The sequence below is a fragment of the Ailuropoda melanoleuca genome, chromosome 2, assembly GCF_002007445.2.
Source record: "Ailuropoda melanoleuca isolate Jingjing chromosome 2, ASM200744v2, whole genome shotgun sequence".
Lineage (NCBI taxonomy): Eukaryota > Metazoa > Chordata > Mammalia > Carnivora > Ursidae > Ailuropoda > Ailuropoda melanoleuca.
In genome coordinates this window covers 2,404,230-2,422,386 of record NC_048219.1, presented here as the reverse complement: position 1 = coordinate 2,422,386, position 18,157 = coordinate 2,404,230, and the positions used below count along the sequence as shown (strand labels likewise).

At 57.2% G+C, this 18,157-nt stretch overlaps 1 protein-coding gene across 6 annotated transcripts in view; it reads left to right on the top strand.

Annotated features, from left to right (window-relative positions):
* HSPG2 (heparan sulfate proteoglycan 2) overlaps window positions 1-18,157 on the top strand; it is a 96,720-nt gene that overhangs the window by 20,112 nt on the left and 58,451 nt on the right. For all 6 annotated transcript variants that reach the window (XM_034646007.1, XM_034646001.1, XM_034645998.1 and 3 more), the window contains exons 2-3: window positions 12,439-12,574; window positions 13,120-13,164. In XM_034646007.1, coding sequence (XP_034501898.1) covers window positions 12,439-12,574; window positions 13,120-13,164 — 181 coding nt within the window. The remainder of the gene's footprint in view (window positions 1-12,438; window positions 12,575-13,119; window positions 13,165-18,157) is intronic.

The following is an 18,157-nucleotide window of genomic DNA, read 5'->3' as shown; positions in this document are numbered from 1 at the left end:
TGCACCCAGCACGTGGCTGGTTCTTGGGGGGTTATGGACACATTCCACAAATATTTATATCGGTCAATAAATATTTGTTTGGTACCTACTGTGTGCCAGGTGCTAGAAAAAGAGCAGTGACAAAATAAACAAAATTCCCATCCCTGCTTACATTCTACCCCACGTGGTGGCTGGGGAGACACATCTCATCTTAACCACAGAAGCCACCAAGCCTTTGTACACACGTTGCTACATTAGCCACGTTTTCAGATGAGAAAATGGGCTGAGATCAGTGGCGGAGGAGAGCCCAGGACCCAGCTCTCCTGAGAGTCTTGGGCAGTAGCCCCGAGGGCTTTCTGGAGGAGGCGGCACTCAAAACCTGGCAGGAGAGGTTGGGACGCAGCTACCACAGTCTGGGCAGCAACAATTTCAGGAAGGTCTTGCCTAGGTCAAGGCCTCTTGTTCCCCAGGGAAGAGGCCCAGCCAGAGCTTTAAATACCCCGTGCAACCCAGAATAGCCCCCATTGTCTTGGCCTGCAGCTGGGGGAACCTGGAGGATGCTGAGGGGAGGCTGATCCTGGAGCAAGAGGTCTTCCCTATATGGTAGGGGTGGTGTTTCTGGGAAGACTTTTCCTTTTGGCTCCTGCAAGCAAGCCTGTCTGTGGGAAGGGCGGAATGCTGCCTGGTTCTGCGTGAGCAACGTGCTGGCTGCAGGGGGAGCTCCGTGGGTGGGGGACTCCCAGGGAGGGCTGTGTGCCTGAGTGAAGGTGCTCCTTTGTGCTCCAGGGATGTGTGTGCGTTGGCCCACGGGGCCCTCCATGGTGGGCAGGCCTAGCCACGTCCCCTGCCCGGGGCCTCCTGGCACCCTCTGGTGCTCCGGCTATTTTGGGCATTGGCTGCGTTCAGGTTTGGGGAGGGCCGGGTAATCCTGCCCAGGCCAAGGATGCTGGGGGCACACTCTGGACGGCCATTCCAGCCTCCTGGATCTTTAATGGCTGTAGCCTCTGCCCCTGACTTCAGCCTCAGGGGATCACGGGCAGTGGACCCCTACGGGATGCCAGCCCCACTGGCAAGGTCAAAGAGGAGTGCCAGACAAACCTTGCCCTTGGGACGTTCCCTGCTCTCGATATCAGAATAGTTGTGCTTCCTCTAAGCAACGAGTTTATTTTGACCTCATTGGGACATGGAGTCCAGGGACTGGTCAGGTTTCCTTCCTCCCATTGGCCACTGGAATGCTCAGAGCCAAATGAACGGGTGCTTTCCCAGACCTCCAGAAATCGGCACGTACTTTCTATCTCCTCACCGCGCTCCAGACTGTCGGTCTGCGTTTGCGAGTGTCTCCTATGTATGTTTAATTCATCCTCTCCTGCCATTCTGGGTGCATCTTTGTAAGCTGCTTTGAGTTTTTCTGGAAGAGGGTGGCAGGGGAAGTATAATGGTGACGGTGATGATGGTGATGATGGTGACCCCACGCTGGGCAGTCCCCTGCAGCCCGATCCTGCAGGCTTGGTTCTCACTTTGTGATCCCCTCTGTGAGCCCCGCCCTCTTTGCTGGTGGAAGTCATAGCCTAGAATTCTAGAAACCTAAGGTTTCAGGATGTCAGCGCCCTAAAATGTCAAAGCCAGAAGGAAGCTTTGGGATCATCCAAATTGAGAGCTTTCAAACTTATTATTGATCAGGGAAACCCTTATGCCAATCGAAATAATAGTATTTTGATTAAATCCTGCAGTATTTTGATAAATAACGGCAAACATGGGACATTCACCATGTGCTAGTGCTATTTGTAGCATTTTACATTTTTATCTAATCCTTACAACAGTCCCGTCAGGTAGATGCTATTAGTATGAACTATCATGCCCATTTTACAGATGAGGAACAGAGGCACTGAGGGGTTAAGTGACCTTGCTCTCAGCTAACCAGGGGCTACACCAGATGTATTATGTAGAAGGTCATCATATAAAATGGAAAAGGGGGGATTTGTTTTCACTGAAGCAAGTATTTGGGAGAGGGGGCCCAAGTTCTCTCTGTCCCCCCGACCCCCTCACCTACTCTCTGCTGAGGCCAGACTGGAAAGCAGTGATCTAGGCCTACTTCATCATTTGACAGAGGGAACCTGAGGCCTGGAGAGGGGAAGGGGCTTGCCCCAGAGAGTGGGGTGAGCTGGAAGCCCTTTCTCAGTCCCTCTTGGCCCACTCTGCTGCCTGGAAGAGCGCCAGCCGCCGAACTTCCCCTTAGAACATTCCACTCCCTGCCTCTCGTGGGCACAGGGACCCTCTGAGCCTCTGCATGGTCCTAGGGGACCAGGAGTGACCAGGCATGGGGCCACCCTCTGTGTGTCCCCTCCGACAGGACTCATCTCCTGGGAGGGCAGGCTGGTGGCCAGGGAGGAAAGGGGAAGCTTCTGTCTGGCTTTTCTCAGACTCTGACAGTGTTTCTCCCCGAGGAGAGAACATACCCTTCCTGTCGCCTAGCCTGGCTTTCCTCTATCGGTCCTTTATTGCATGGGGCCTTGGGGCTTTCTGTCTTCAAGAGCTCCCTTTTCAAAACACCTGTGGTGGCGGAGGCGGCGGTGGCAGTGGTGGTGGACCGTATTTTACACTCACTGAAGGAGAGCTAGTTGGCAGCTAGCCAAGGGCAAGGGGTAGGTTTGGTGTGGGTGCTCCCAATATGTGCTCTGTGGAACCCTAGTCCCATGAGCATGAAGAAAGGGTTCCAAGTTAAGCAAGTTTGGGAAACAGTAAATAGTTGCCTCCTCCCTCGTCGTGGTGTTCAGGACCCTGAGGACTCAGGGAACCAGCTCAGCTTTGTGTAACCAGCCTTTCCCAGATCTGTTTGTCTGCAGGACCCTCCCGCCGTGGCCAGAGTTACTGTGCCTTGGAATGGACATTAGTCGTGAGGAAAGGGGACAGGGGCACTTCAAAAGGAAGGGTCCCTTCCTTTTATTTCCAGCTCTGTTGCCCACCCCCCCCGCCCCGCCCAGGCCTGTCTTCAGTCATGGGCTTGGCCCTGCGGGCCCCTTCCTCCCTCTCCAGGAAGCAGATGAGGAAAGCCTTGGGGGGCAGAGGGAGCTGGCCTGCTTGGCCGCAAAGAGCGGCCGTTCCAGCCTGTTTTTTCCTGTTGCCGATGCCCACGGGAGCAGGGGGGAGTAGAGTCACTGAGGCCCTGCGGCCTGGCTGCCTGGGGCAAGGCCCTTGAGCTGGAGCCACAACCCTGCTTGCCTCTGAGACACACACCCCCCCAGTCCCTGGGATGCTGGTCTGGGCAGAGAACGGGTCTCTGCTCAGTGACCAGGGGCAGTGTCTTGTCCCCTCAGAAATGGGCCCCCTGGCTGGAAAGCCTGAGGCGTCAGAGACGGCAGGAGGAGGGCTCGCGCAGTACAGAGTTCCTGGTTGGGAACCAGGGAGGGGTCTGGCTCCCAGTCTTGGCTCTTCCAGCTCTGTGACTCCGGCCAAGCCATCTTTCTGAGACTCAATCTCTTCATTTGTAAACTCCATCCATTCATGAACTTAAAAGGCGTTACTGAGTGGCTACTCTGTGCCAGGTAATTGGAGGTAGTGGGGACATGGACAAAGTCACTGCCTTTGTGGAGCTGATGTTAGTGGGGGTGGCAAACGATAAACAGAAAAACGTGTGAATGTGGGTAGAATGTAGGTGGTGAGATGCTGTGAAGCAGGGCAAGGGAAGTGACAGAGAGCTGACAATGGATTCTGGACCTAGGATGTGGTCTGGGTCTCTGTAAAGGTGACATGTGAGCAGGGACAAGAGGAAGAGGAGGAGTGGGCACATCTGGGGGTGGTGTCCCAGGTGCGGCAAGTGCAAAGGCCCTGAGGTAGGAGAGAGTTGGGTGTGTTTGAGAACCATTGAGATAAGTGTGGCATGGAGTGGGGAGAGCACAGATGGAGATGAGGGTGGAGATGTGTGTGTAGTGGGATGTGTGTGTATAGGTCACACAGGACCTGGTTACCCAAAATAAGGGTGTTTCTTCTCATCCTTTGGTGAACAAAGAGTAATGGAAAGGCCTAACCCAGTAGGTCCAGGAGGTGGTCATTGTTGTAACTGGTGTCTCATTTCATCAGAACTTTGTGGAACATTCCCCCCATCCTCCTGTAAGCCTGGCACTGTGCTAGGGGTGCCTAGCATAAAATCTATGGGTAGCGACCCCAGAGAGAAGGGGCCGGCCCAGACAGGTTGGTGGGGCCTTGAAGGCCCACAGACACTCCAGTGCGCCCTGGCAGCAGGGCCTCCTAGGTGCCAGAGAATCTGAGAACCACGCTGGGCTGCAGGCAGGAGGCAGGCACGTGAACACCGCAGGCGCTGTTGGCACCGACGGTGCTTGGCAGATAATGTTCAAGCCCTGGGGACCTTCTTGCTGGGCGGCCCAGCGCGGAAGCCATTCCCACTTGCCACCCGCCCCCCCACCGCCTTGGAGGCACCTGGCGCTCAGGTGGGGCGGGGGCATTTGCCGGTGACTTCCTGCTGCTTCCCTCTAGGCTGGCAGGCAGCTTAGTCAATGCCAGGGGAGGCCCATTCTTGGGGTGTCTGTGGGGCAGGAGGAGAGTGCAGGGACTCAGGGGGTGCTGAGGGACTCGGGCTCTGTGACTAGCAGCATGATACCAAGGTAGTCAAGGGACAAAACAGCAGTTTTGTCAAGGGACAAAGAAAGGGCTTTTTTGTGGAAAAGCCCATGCAGGGCTGGTCCCTTGACCATGCTCTGCACGCTCCCACCTCTGGGCCTGGGCATGTGCCCTTTCTTCTGCCTGGTGTACACACTCTGCCCTTCTCCACCCTACTTAGGTGAGACCATCTCTCAGAACCAGCTAATTGTCCTTTCCCCTGGGAAGCCTTCCCCAGACTCCCACCTGCCTCGGTCAGTGAGGGGACCCTCCCCTGGGCCCTCCCAGCCCCCCGTCCTTCCTCTGTACAGCCTTCCCTGCACCGTGTCCTCATCACTCGGTTTAATGGTATGTCTCTCCCTTAGGAACACAGAGCTCTGTGTCTCTTTACTTCCCAGTTTTATCCCCAGGACCCAGCACATAGTAGGTGCTCAAGAAATAAAGGTCCAAGCAACTTGAATTGAACCTGATAGAACAGGATAGGTTGATTACTTTTTTTTTTTTTTACAGGGAGGAAGCTGAGGCTGTCCAGCTAGGAAGTGTCCGAGGCAGCCTGGAATCTGAGTTGTCCGGCAGACAACTCTGCCCCTCTGGCCGCATCTCTGAGACGCATAACGTCCTCTTGCTTGGGCCGTAGTGGTGGCAGCCCCATTCGGGTGCAACCCCAGCTCCGTGCAGAGGGACCTTGAGGGCAGAGACCGTGTCAGGTCCACCAGGGAAAGGGCCAGGCAGAGTTCTCTGGCCGTGCTCCCCAGAGCAGCTCCCCCCTCATTCCACCTGCCCCTCCCAGCAGCCCCGGGGCAGGAGGCAAACCAGACAGGGTTCTTGTACCTGCTTCACCGCCGAGGAACCTGAGGCCTGGAGGGAGTGTTATCCGTTTCAGGGAGCATGGCGTTCAGGCCCCTTTTTCTCTTGGGACCAGATGTCGGGGCCTCTGTTTTAGTGATGGGAAACTGAGGCACGTGGCTCTTGCTGTGCAATCCCGAGCAAGTCCTTGCTTTCTCTTTCTGAACTTCACTTTCTTCTTCTGTCAGAAGGGCTAATTCTCACCTCAGGGCTGTCGGGCAGGTTCGCTTGTTCATTCGTTCATTCTGTCGGTGTCGGCAGATGTTAACTGAGCACGTAGTATGTGTCTTCTGTCTTGAAGATGCAGCAGTGATCGAAACAGGTGAACATCACTGCCCTCCTGCCCTGTCTGTTCACATCACCAGAGATGGCTGGTGTGGAAGCCTAGTGCATAGAGTGGGCTCGCTGCAGTTTGCTGAAAGAGAAAGGTGTCAGGGGGCTTGTCCAAGGCCACATGGTGAGTTTGGGGCAGAGCTGAGACGAGAGACCCCGGAGCTCCACGTTCCCCCTCCCTTGTTCTCTGTTGAAGGCCCCGACCAGCCCCTACATGGCCCTGGCTGGAATGCAGGCTTTACAGGTCACGGGCCTCGGAGTTGGAAGCAGGGGCTTGCTGGCTGCTGGGCCTCCAAGCTAGAGAGTGCAGAAGAGGGGCCCCTGCTTTCAAACTGGATTAGCTGTGTGACCTTGGATAGGTGACTTCATTTCTCTGAGCTGCTTTTCTCATCTGTGAACTGGGGACGGTGGGTGGGGGGGCGGGGAGAGGAACCAGTATATGCTTTACGGGGTTGTGGGTTTGCCTTATGAAAACCTTATCTCAGCACCTGTGTCCTGGGAGCACTTGCTGTGCGTCCGCCATTCTTATTCGGGGGCTCGTGGTTCTTCCTGGCCAACTGGCTGGCGAAGGTCCTGCACCTTGGGAGTCTGAGTGTGGGAAGCTGGCAGGCCTCCCGAGTGGCACGGGCAGGAGAGGCATGCCAGAGGAGGCCATGGCCACCTCCTTTCCGGCCTGGCGCCCCTCTCAGCCTGCCAGGGGATTAAAGGCCTTTTGGCCTTTGTGTTGGGCTCACCCGCCCCTGGCAGTTTGCACAACAAAGTGCTGCCCTGTCAGATTCCTTCCACTGTCCGTCTGCTGCCCATAGACAGGGCACTGGGCAGTCTGGGGGTGGGGCAGGGCCCCTTGACCCTGTATCTGGGGCCCGGGCTGTCGCAGAGCCAGGGAGCTCTTGTTGTGAGGTGACCTGGGAGCCTGTATCATAACAGAGGGGGAGGGGGAACTTCTCCGGGTGTGTGTCCTTCCCTGAAGATCTGGGAGCCACGGATGGGGGAAGGGACACTGAGGCAGAGTCTGTGCTGGCAGGAGGCAGGTGGGCAGGCAGGGGCTCGCTTCTCCCCCGCCCCCGCACAGTCTCTGGATTTCGATGCGGTGAGCTCACTCCAGCCCAGATGCCTGGAGCCTTGCCCTGGGCAGCTGCAGCCACCCTGGGGACTGCGGTGCTCAGACCTTCCCGCCCAGCTGCGGGGGGGTCGTGGTGGGCTCAGCCCAGGCCTGGGCCATGGGGAGGGGGCGATGGGCGGGCTGCCCACGTCGTATGTGAATCATGTCTCTGGAGCGGCCCGAAGCCCCCTGTCGTCCCAGAGTCCGCCTCAGAGCCGGAAGATCCCTTGAGCTTCAGCACCAAGCTGTGTCGTCACCCCCCTGCCTGGGCGCCACCCCTCTAGCCGGCCCAGAGCTTAGGCAGTAGAGCCAGACCCTTCCCTTCATCCCAGACCTGGAGGCTGACCTGCACTACCGGGCACGACCTCTTGTCCATACCCACCCCTCACCTCTCCTCTGTGCCCGCTGTGTGGTACTGATTCTAACACATACTGAGCACTTACTGTGTACAGGGCATCAAGCGGAGTGCCTGGCATGCCTTTAATTTCATTATTTTCATGTGAGCCTTCGTGTGTTCCTCTCCCAAATGGAAGTAATACTGCACCTGAAACCCTGGAAGTCGGAGGTGCTTTGGAATTCAGAAGTTTCCAGATAGGAGAAGGTTACGCAGAACACGTGAGAACACTCAGTGGCGTCTGGGGCACCGCCCCATGATGAAACACAGTCACACTGCGGCTGCAAGCCCTACAATCCTCACCCCTAAGTGGAGTAAATAGGATGTTAATCGCTTCCTGTCCGTTCAGGTCAGGACTTGGCTCCAAATGTGCTTGTTATAAACTCATTTAAAAAAAAAGAAAAGTCTCGGAGTTTTCAGAGCTCTTTGGATTTCCCTGACTACCGATGAGGGATGATGGCCCTGCCCAGCCGGCCCCGCCCCGGTTGCTGCGAAGGTTCACCGAGGGGGTCCACGCGGTGCTGAGGATGGCGCCCGGCCCAGAGAGAGCCCTCGATGGAGTCGGCCGGCTCCTGTCGTCTTCTCCCTGAGCCACTGCCTTCCTCTAGCTTTGATTTTAGCAACACCAGAAACTCTTGTCTGCACACGTGTCCTTTGCAAGGCTCGCAATCCTCACTTAAGATCTTTAAAAACCCCAGGCCCCGGATCCTATACCCATAGGGGCACCTCCCCCTGCAGCCCCGACCTTCTCTCCCTGCTGTGCCCCTCTCTAATGGCTCCACCTTTCACCTCCGTGCTGGCTTCTTCCCGGCTAGCCTTGGATCTGCCTACATCCTCACCCAGGCCGGGAGAGGAAGGTCCAGCCTCTGCCCTCCCACAGGGCAGGACCTGGAGCCTCATGTGCACCCTCACCCCCACCAGGAAGACCTGGACACAGCCCAGCCTCAGGGAGCTGTCTCCCAGAAGTCCCCCGCCAGTCTGGTATCCCACCTGTCTGGGTCCCCCCTGCCCCCCGCCCCCCACTGGGGGGCCACTGTGCCCACACCCCTGCTCCAAGCAATTGTTCCCAGCACACTAGAACAGTCCTTTGGCCTTGGCTTGTATGAGTCAGCTGCTTCCACTTCCCCCACCAGGAACCTGCCAGGTCTGGAAAATCCCCCTCTCTGCCTGGCTCCTTCCTCTCTGGCCCAGGTCTGCCTTCTGGACCCCTCCTCTCCGGCCTCGCCATCCGGCTCCAACGCCTGCCTGAGTACTGGGTTCCTCTGGGAGGAAGCCGGGCTTTCTCATCGCCGGAGATGGGCTGCAGGGCAGGAAACCTGGGTTCTATTTCTGCCTTTGACCTTGGAGCCACCCATAGCCCTCCTTGGGACGTTGGACACACATTGCATGGGGCTCAGGCCACTGGCAGCTCAGGTGTCCCATGGGCCATCCTGGGAGCCGGTTGAGTTGGGGATGGGAACTGGCCAGCCCTGGACATCCTGGCCCTGCCCCCTGCTTAGGCCTCAAGGCCAGCCTGGAGGCCCAGCGTCAGCCCTGCCTCTTTCCTGGTCAGCAGAGGCAGAACCCAGAGGTCCTGGGTCTGTCCTGGCTCTGCCTGCCACTCACCTGGGCAAGTTATGTGGGAAGCAAGGTGCTATTCCCTCCTCTGTGAAAGGCAGCCTTTCACACCTGCTCAGCCACCTCCGGGGTCATTGTCCAGGTCCAATGACATTGAGATTAAGGAAATGCTCTATAGACTGTGAAACAGCACTGTGGTTGAGAGGTTTTGTGGAGTGACTCTCAGTGATTTCATTCAGTTCTGGCTCAGTGGCAAAAGCTTAAACATTGGAACCAAACCACCAGAGGTCAAATCCCAGCTCTGCCACCTGCTAGATCTTCAAGCAGATGACCTGGCTGCTCCATGTCCCCATTCCTGCAGTGGGCCGGTTAACATCTATAACCTGGGTTAGCATTTATAAAAATCCTTAAAGGAGTGCCTGGTATATAGTAAGTGCTCGATGCATATTACCACTCTCTATTCCCAAGTAGACCCCAGACTTTCCAGATCTGAATCCAAGTTCCCTTCTATGGTCAAGTCTCAGGCTCCTTTGGGCTCTTTCCGGGAGCCCCTTTCCGGCCTGGCTCCTTCTCTCTTCCCAGATGTGAAATACAGCTGCTAGAACCTTTTGATCTTCAGCTTTTCACAAATGAAGTCTCTGCTCTTGCTGGGTTGGCCCTCTCTACGGGCCCTGATCTGACCCGGGAGCCTCCGGCCCTGGGGAGGGGGCTACAAGCAAGGGCAGGATGGCATGTGGAAGGGCCCATTCCCTGGAGTCCTTGGGGTGGGAGGTCTTCTGTCCAGGCCCGACATGCTCTGGATTCTCTCACCCCTCTCACTGCAGATGTGTGTTCCTGACATTTTTTCCAAGTTGAATCTCACTTTGCTATTTCCTGTCCAGTCCCGACACCGCCCCCCCCCCCACAACTCCAGGCCTGGGAGAAGCTCTGGACCTTGCTCACAACCAGAAATTTTTCCTTTCCAGACAGCAGTGTCTAGGGGGGCACTGGGAATCTCTGTGTCTCATGCAAGCCCCCCATGGCCTGGCTTGCATGGGGAGAGGGAAGGTGTGGCAATGACCCAGAGGGAGAGCCCTCCCCAGGTGCAAAGGATCCAAGCCTGCCCCTCTAACCCCTTCTGCCCAGTGTCTATGCCCCTATGCCAGTCTTAGCCTCAAACTCCCCTTATGTCAGTCAGGATCTGCTCTGAACTCCCCTCCCACCCACTGGGAACATTGCCCTCCACCCGCAGCCAGGGAAGGAGGGAGAACCCCTCATTACTCAGTGAGTCAGAGTTCTCTGTGGACATGCCACTCCATCCCTCCCACCTGGATGAGAAGGGCCAGGAATCTATTTCTCACCAGCTCCTAGAAGTTCTAAAGTTGATTCCTGGGTACAGACCCTGTGGACATGGCCCAGAAGTCTACCGGCCACCTAGGAGGGGGATGGGCATTGGTCCAGAGAGAGGGTGGGGAAGGAAAAGGAACAGGTGGAGGGGTTTGCCCCAGGATTGGAGGGGAAGGGGCTTTAGGCCATGGCAGGGGGTAAGTCGTGGGCAATGCAGACCTTGCACAAGTCTTGGTAGTGCTGCAGACACAAAGGTGACCAAATGGCACCCAATCCCTGCCCCCAAGTTGCTCCCAGCCTAGGAAGGGAAACTGCAGATAGACCGCATGGGACAGGTGGTACCAAAGCAAGTCAGGTTCAGGAAGCAGCTAGAATTAGTAAGTGATGACATTTTTGACCATTCATTCATTCATTCACGCAGTTATTAAACATGGGGTCCCTGCCTTCAGGATGCTTCCATTCCGGTGGAGATACAGGTGATTAGAGTGTGAACCCAGGAGTGCCCAGAACTCAGCTTGGGCACAGAGGGGACTGTGAAGGCCACGGGTCAGGACAAAGTCTTCCAGAGAAGATTGTGTTCTTTTTTTTATTTTTATTTCACTTTATTTTATTTGAGACTTTTCTTTTTAGTCATCTTTCTTGAGGTGCAAATTACATACAATAAAATGTACCCATTTTAAGGGTATGGTTCCATCAGGAGACGTGTATAGCCAGGGAACTGTCACTCCAGAAGATTCCCTGGTGTCCCTGCCCGGTCAACCTGCCCCACCCCTGGTCCCAGGCAACTAGTGACATCTCTGTCACTGTAGGTTAGACCATTCCCCCCTAGAGTTGCCTATCAGTGGGGTCACATGGTATGTCGCCTTCTGTGTCTGGCATCTTTCACTCATCATGTAGGATTGAACTTCAGCTGTGTTACTGTGAATATCAGTAATTCATTCCTTTTTCTTACCGAGCAGTTAGAGGAGGTGATGGTTAGCTGAATTTTGGAGGGTGACTTAGTCAGCCAGATAAACAAAGGGAGGAAGGGCATTCCAGTGGAGGGACTAGCTCGAGAAAAGGCCAGAGGCTGCAGGGACATGGGCTGGGCGAAGTCGGGGGGTGTAGGGAGGGAGAGAGACTGGCCGTCTCATTGTTTTTCTTCTCTTCCTTGGGCCTCTTTCCTGCTGCCATCACCTTGTCTAGCCAGTGAGGGCTGGGTCTGGTTTTCAAAAGCGAGACCATTTCCTTCTGGCTGGGCTGGGCTCCCCAGAGAGGGCCGGGGCCAGGGCAGGGCCTGAGACTCATGCCGGGTTATCTGGGGCTGGACGTGCATTACAGAGCCACAGCACATCCGTGCACGCTGGTGCTTGGGGGCGCTGAGGTTCTCTTGGGCTCCCCCGGGCTGGTGTTTAACTCTATGTTATCTGATAAAACTCCTTTGGAAACATCTTGATCTTGTCTGACAGGCCAGAGGCATGCACTGCCCCTACCCTGAGCTGAGAAAGGCAGGTACGATGGCCGCTGGGGCCCCTCTGCTCTGGCCGGCGGGGTGCAGGGTCTCAACAGGCCCGCCGCGGCCCAGGGGCCTGAGGTGGAACTTGTGCTGGACTCAGCATCAGCCTGAGGTCACACAGAGTTGACACCACTCCGCCCCCATTCCGCCCAGCTGCTGGCCTCCACCCCGGCCACTGGGTGCACAGATGAGCTTGTCAGTGTGGCCACGAGCTAGTGGTCCAACATGGCTGGAATATGTTTCCTGTGGCTTGGAGCTTTGGAAGCCAAGGACTGAGGCTGAAAGAGGTGGCCGAGATGGCCTGGTGGGAAGCTGTCATTAGAGACAGCAGCTTCGGTGGACTCAGCCCTGATTTCCGTCTCTGTCCCCAACCCATCCTGACCCTGGCCACCCTTCCTGCCCGTGGCCCCCATCTTTGCTGGCCCAGGTTCCCCTTTACCTGCCCGTGGCCCCCTGTCTACCACCTCATGTCCTGGATGACCTTGCCTTCTCCGAAGGAAGACAAGTCAGTCATCACTTACCAAAGTGATTTTAATTGTATTGTCTGTTTGAGGATCCATTCAGACTTGGTGAATTTGCAGGGTTGTGCTCTGAGGCCTCCAGGGGGCTTTGGGGAAACGGAGTCAAAAGTAGTGGTTCAGCCCCAGCCTGACTCTCTTAGCCAAACCACATCTGACTTAACCACTCCAGAGCTTTGGGGTGGGACTCTGGGTCCCCCTTGAAGTGAGGGGAGGGGTCCTGGGCTTGGCGGGGGCTGAAGAATGTGACCGTCGGCTGTGTGATCTCCCTCAGGTGACCCACGGGCTGCAGGCGTATGATGGCTTGACTCTGCCCGAGGATGCAGAGACCGTCACAGTGGGCCGGGCTGGCTGGAGGTACTCGGACCTCTCTGATGACGAGGACTTGCTGGCTGACGAGGCCTCTGGAGGTGAGCAGAGGGTTCTGGTGGTGGGGAGTGGAAGAGGTAAGGGGGTGGAGGCAGGATTCTTCCCACGGGTCCTTAAAAAGGCCCCAGGAAGCTGGCCCAAGGGGGCGCCTCAAGGGATGGGTATCCTAAGCCCTGGTCCCAGTGACCCCCAGATCCTCTGCTTACAACCTGTGTGACCCTGTGACCCTGGGATGGTGGCTGCTCCCCACAGCACCGGATGATGAGGACCGACGGGGAGGTGGCAGACAAGGCACAGTAGAGTCAGCGCCCCTTACTGCACCCCTTCCTGGCCTCACCCGGTGACCAGTGTGCCCGGGCCCCTCCCACCTGCATGGGCAGACAGTCAAGTCCCCAGAGTGTGCGGCCTTGGTGCGTGCCCTCTCTGATGGAGGCTTCTGAGTGGACTTTTACTGGCCAGCCTCCCTAGGCATGGAGAGAGGTGACAGTTCTCAGCTTTCATGACCTGGCCCACTACGAACCTTGCCCGACACCCAGTAGGTACTCAACAAATACCTGGTCCTGATACGTCTCTCTCCTGCTTGCAGATGGCCTGGGGAGCGGAGACCTGGGCAGTGGAGACTTTCAGATGGGTGAGTTGCGGAGGGCATAGGCCCCTCCCTCCTGCCCCCCTGCAGAAGCCCCAGAGCAGGTCTTCCCCACCACAGAGGTCCCATCTCAGGGGCTGAGGGCCTCAAGGGCTCCGTGGGCCTTGAGGGGCCTCTGAGGGCCTGCCTTGTGGGTGGCTTCATACTTGCCGAGTGACAGATATGTGGCCTGATTGGCAGGTCCCTGAGAGGTAGGGGATGGCTGGGCTCTGTGGTTGTCTGTGCCCCAGGGACAAGGCTTAGGGCCACAGGCAGGAAATGCCCAGTTATAATAGGTACTGAAAGCCAGACTCTCAGCAGTCAAAGCAAAATTCTCATCTCCCAGGATGGCTCCACTGTGGAGTCCTTCCCTAGATCCCTTCTTGGGGGTGCAGAGCTGGGGACCCTGGGCAGGGGTGGCCAGGTGGAGGTGCTGTTTGGCATAGGACATTTGGGCAGGCCAACTGAGCCGGCAAAGGGTGGAATAGCCTCACCCCGGACCCAGGAGGGACCCCACCTTTAGTTCAGGTCACCTGCTGGGAAGCCAAGGGTTCCTGGGGTGGGGAAGGGGGCTGGGCTTTGTGGAGGGAAGAGAATCAGGCCTTCATCAGCTGCTTGCACTGCCAGCACTCAGTGCACGGTGGAGCCGGGGCCAGGCCAGCACTGGGCCTCAGAGTCCCTGCTTCTTCCCACCCCAGGACTCTGGGCCGAGAAGGAACTACTGGGTGACAAAGCCCAGCAGCTTCGTATGGTTCCTGCTGCTTTCTCTGGAAGCCAGAGCTGAGCACTCTGTGGTCAGGGCCAAGGGTGGAGCTCGGCTCAGGCGGACCACTGGGCAGCCGCACTGCCTCCAGTGTCTCCCACAGTGGTGGGTGTGCGCCTCTCCAGGGATGGAGTCACCTCCCTTTGACTGGTGCATTGGGGGAATCTGCGTGCCAGAGGGTGGTGTCCTACCTGGGCAAGTGCAGACAGGAGGGTTGGCACCTAGGTGTCCTGGTCCTGACTGTGACCTTCCAGCCGTTGGGACTCAGATCCTGCCTGAAGCTTTTCCACGTGTAGGTCTTTCCAGGGCTGCACGATGCCTGGGAGCTGCCTCTTGCTAAGCTGGGCCTGTCAGCTGTGGCCCTGGGCCTGTCCCTACCGTCCATTTGGAAACGTCTGCGGCCCCTCCCCTGGGACTGTCCACCGAGGCAGCTCTGCCCTCTCTGAGGAGTCCTTGCCAGCCCACCTCCCCCGTGAGATGCAGCTGTGAGGGCAGGAGGGGTCAGAGGTGGGGGCAGGGGTGGGGAATGGGGAGCAGCAGCTGGGCAGGGCCTGCTAGCCGGGCAGAGGCCTGTGCTTGTGAGTGGGGCCTATCCGTGGGAAGACACACGGCCTCAGATCCTCCAAGCCTGGCCCTGGCACCGGCCCGCTGCCCTTGGGTCAGGTCCAGGCAGCTGGGCTGAGTCTGAGGCCTGGAGGCAGCGAGCGTGTGTCTCATTCCCAGGGGCTCCGTGTGCTCACTTCAGCCTTGCCCAAGGCCAGTGCCCTCCCTGTGCTGGGAAGCAAGGCCCATCCTGACCGAGATGGGGCCACGCCGGCCATGCCCCTTGCCTGGGCTCTGGCCTAGCCCCACACCCTGGAGCCTAGCCCCTGAGATGGTGCCACCCGCCCCTCAGGCAGGGCTGTGGCTCCCGCAGCCTCTGCCCCAGCCCTGTCCCACCACCCCCGCCTTTTGTGTGCTGTTACCCTAACCTGGCAGACAACCCCTGGCTCTGACTCCCTGTCTCTGGGACCCCCGCCCACCTCCCCTCACCTGGTTTCTTTCCATCTCTAACCTGTCTGGCTGCTCTGACACCTGTCTCAGTCTCCTGCCTTGGGCTGTCTCTCTCCTCTTTGTCTCATCTGTGCGTCATCCTTCTGTCTCCTTCTCTGTCTTTCTCCGTCTCTTTCTTTCTCCCTCTCCCTTCTTCTGTGTCTCGAACCTTGCTCTCCTTCTTCCCCACTTTCTCTCTGTGTCTCTGTCATTTCCTCCTGTCTGTCTGTCTGTTTCTGTCTCTTCACATCTCCATCTCTCCCTCTGGTCCCCTCTACCTTCCTTGCTGTCCCTCCCGACCGTTCTCTCTGTGGCTCTACTCTGCAGGCCCTGGGCTGCTCTCCTGTGGCTGGTGAGGAGTCTCCTGCCAGCGAGGCCAGGCAGCCTGGGGGGCTCCGTCTGCCTCCCTCCCCATTCCCTCTCCTCCCTCTCCGTACCTTGTCCTTTCTCCCTTTCCCCTTCCTCCCCAGCCTCTATTTTGTCACACGCAAGGCTCCGAGGCTCTTTCTTTTTGGGTCTGGGGGCCGGCTGGCCCCTGCCCAGGACCTAGCCAGGCCCCATCTGGGCATCAGGCTCTAAACACAGTGGGCGGGGCCCCTGGTCTTCCCCGACCCCAGGCGCTGCTTGGACAGAGATGAGTACAGCAATCCCTTGGGGAGCAGGCATCTTGTACCCACCTCAGGACTTGCTGATGCTGGGCGCACCCAAGGGACCCAGGGGCCCTCGGGGCTGGGGTTCAGAGGCCTGGGTGTGTGGCAGAGGAGTTCTACTGAGCAGGGAGTTGGTGGAATAGTCTGTTTCGGGCGGTCACGTGGGTGTTCCCCACCCCCACCTGGGTGCAGGCAGCTCCCGGCCTTCTGCCCCTCCAGCCTCTGGCTCCAAGTGAGCTGTCTGGATGGGGTCAGATGAGGGTCAGGAGGGAGAGGGCTGGCCAGGGTAGGCGCCCAGAAACCCACACACCCCAGGCAGCTTCACTCAGTAGCAGCATCCTCGGCTCCGGGTGCTGGTTCCTGGAACAGACAGGGCTTTACCTTCTGCCCCAACCCTCAGACACTGGCGGTAGGGAGGCAGTTCAGGGTGGAAGAGGGAGGCTGCTCGCCCTGACCTGCCCCTGGTCTGGGAGGAGGCAGGGGTGGGGTCAGGCTGGAGGGTCCGAGCCCTTCCCAGGGCCTAGGAGAAAAGGGCTTTGTGGAGCCCCGGCCCCCTTCCCCGGGAGCAGGCACATTCCTGGGCAGAGGCCCGGCCTTCTCGCCCGCGCTGGGCCATGGGGCTGAGTCCAGGGGCTGGGGTGGGGGACTCTCAATGGGCCTCTGTGCCTGCTCACAAGGGGTCTCTGTGGCCCAGCTCACGGCCTCCACGCTCCGACCACAGAGCCCCACCCACCAGGCACCCAGAAGCCCAGCACCGTCCCTGTGTCTCCGAGCAGGCAGCCCTGCCATCATAAGCACCCTCTCTCAGTGTAGGAGTCCCCTCCTGCCCCATCCGGACACCCCAGGCTGCTTAGCCTAAGCCACAGAGGAAGAGGGTCCTTGCTCAGGGGGGCTTGTGCACCTGTGCGCCTGACCGAGTGAAGTGGCAAGAGGATGGGCCTTGAAGTCAGGCCCAGCCAATACCACTCCCTGCTCTACCAGCCGCACCCTGTCATTGGTCACCTCTCTGAACCCGCTTCTGCCTCAGGGACTTTGCAGCTGCTGTACCCTCTGTCCAGAATGCTCTTCTCGAGATTCTTCTCCATGGCTCACTGTCTTCCTTCAAGGATCCCCTTTGAGGAGAGTCCTTGCCTGGCCACCCTGGGAATGTAGCAACCTACCCCTACCCCAGCATACCCTCTCCCCAGTCCCTGTTCTTTCCCCAGAGTCCATATATTTCTTGCTCATTTGTTCCCTTTCTCTTCCCACTAGAAAGTGATCTCCGTGGGGACAGGAATGGTCATTTGTGGAGTTCACTGCCAGACCCTCTGCCCTGAGAACACCACCAACCACATAGTAGGCCCTCAATATAGATTTGTTAAAGGAATAAATACCTCTCTCAGATGAGAGGTAATAAAACCAAATCCATCCCTCGGGTGTGTTGTAAAGACCAGAGACGATAATTACAGCTCAGCCAGGCAGCCCCTAGTATGCCCCTGGCACTGTTATAAGTACTTTACATTTCTGAACTTAATCCTTACAGGAACCGTCTGGGGTGGGCACCACTATTACCCCCATTTTACACAGGAGGACACCGAGGCTCACCCTCGGTGGTTAAGTACGTCGCCCGAGGTCACAGAGCTGTGAATGGCAACTTTACTCCACAGCTAAGCTTTCTTTTACGCTACGCTGGCTCTCCTGTAGTAAGAGCTCACGTTATACGGCGCCTCCTATGGCCCAGGGTCTGTCCTCAGCACTTGTAGGTATTTAAACATTTGTAACTCATTAACTTGGCATTTATAATTCACACCTAAATTCATGATTCATTATAAGATTTAATGCCGACAAAACCTTGTAGATAGTAGGGGCTCAAGAAAGCGTGTGTGTGCACACTAGTCTGTGTGTGCAGTGAGTGTGTGCACACACCAGTCTGTGTGTACCGTGAGCGTCTGATACAGACTGGTCTGCATCTAGTACGTGCCAGGCTCTGTTCTAGGCACCGCGAGTGCATGTGTATGACTCATGCACAGCCCTATCATCTTGTATTTATAACTGCTACATGAACTCATGAACGTTATATTTAATGGGTATGAAACATTATACAGGGGTGACGGGGTGGCTCAGTCGGTGAAGCGTCTGCCTTCGGCTCAGGTCATGATCCCAGGGTCCTGGGATTGAGTCCCACATCAGGCTCCTTGCTCAGTGGGGAGTTTGCTTCTCCCTTTGCCTCTCCCTGTGTGCTTTCCCTCTCTCTCTCCTCCTCTCTCCCTCTCTCAAATAAATAAATAAATCTTTAAAAAACCAAAACAAAACATTATACATATTATATATATGTACATGTATATATATGGATAGTATATAGTAGGTGGTCAGGCAACAGTTGTATATGGATGCTCACACCCATCTGATATGAAATTGTTCAGCCATCACTTCTTAGGCACCAACCACGTGCCAAGCACTCCCCTGGCTCTGAGGATGCAGGGGTGAATGAGTTCCAGGATGGCTGTCCTCATCAGGTCCACGGTGGGTGCAGCGGGAGAGAAAGGGGGCACCAGCTCCCAATTGTCTAGCACTT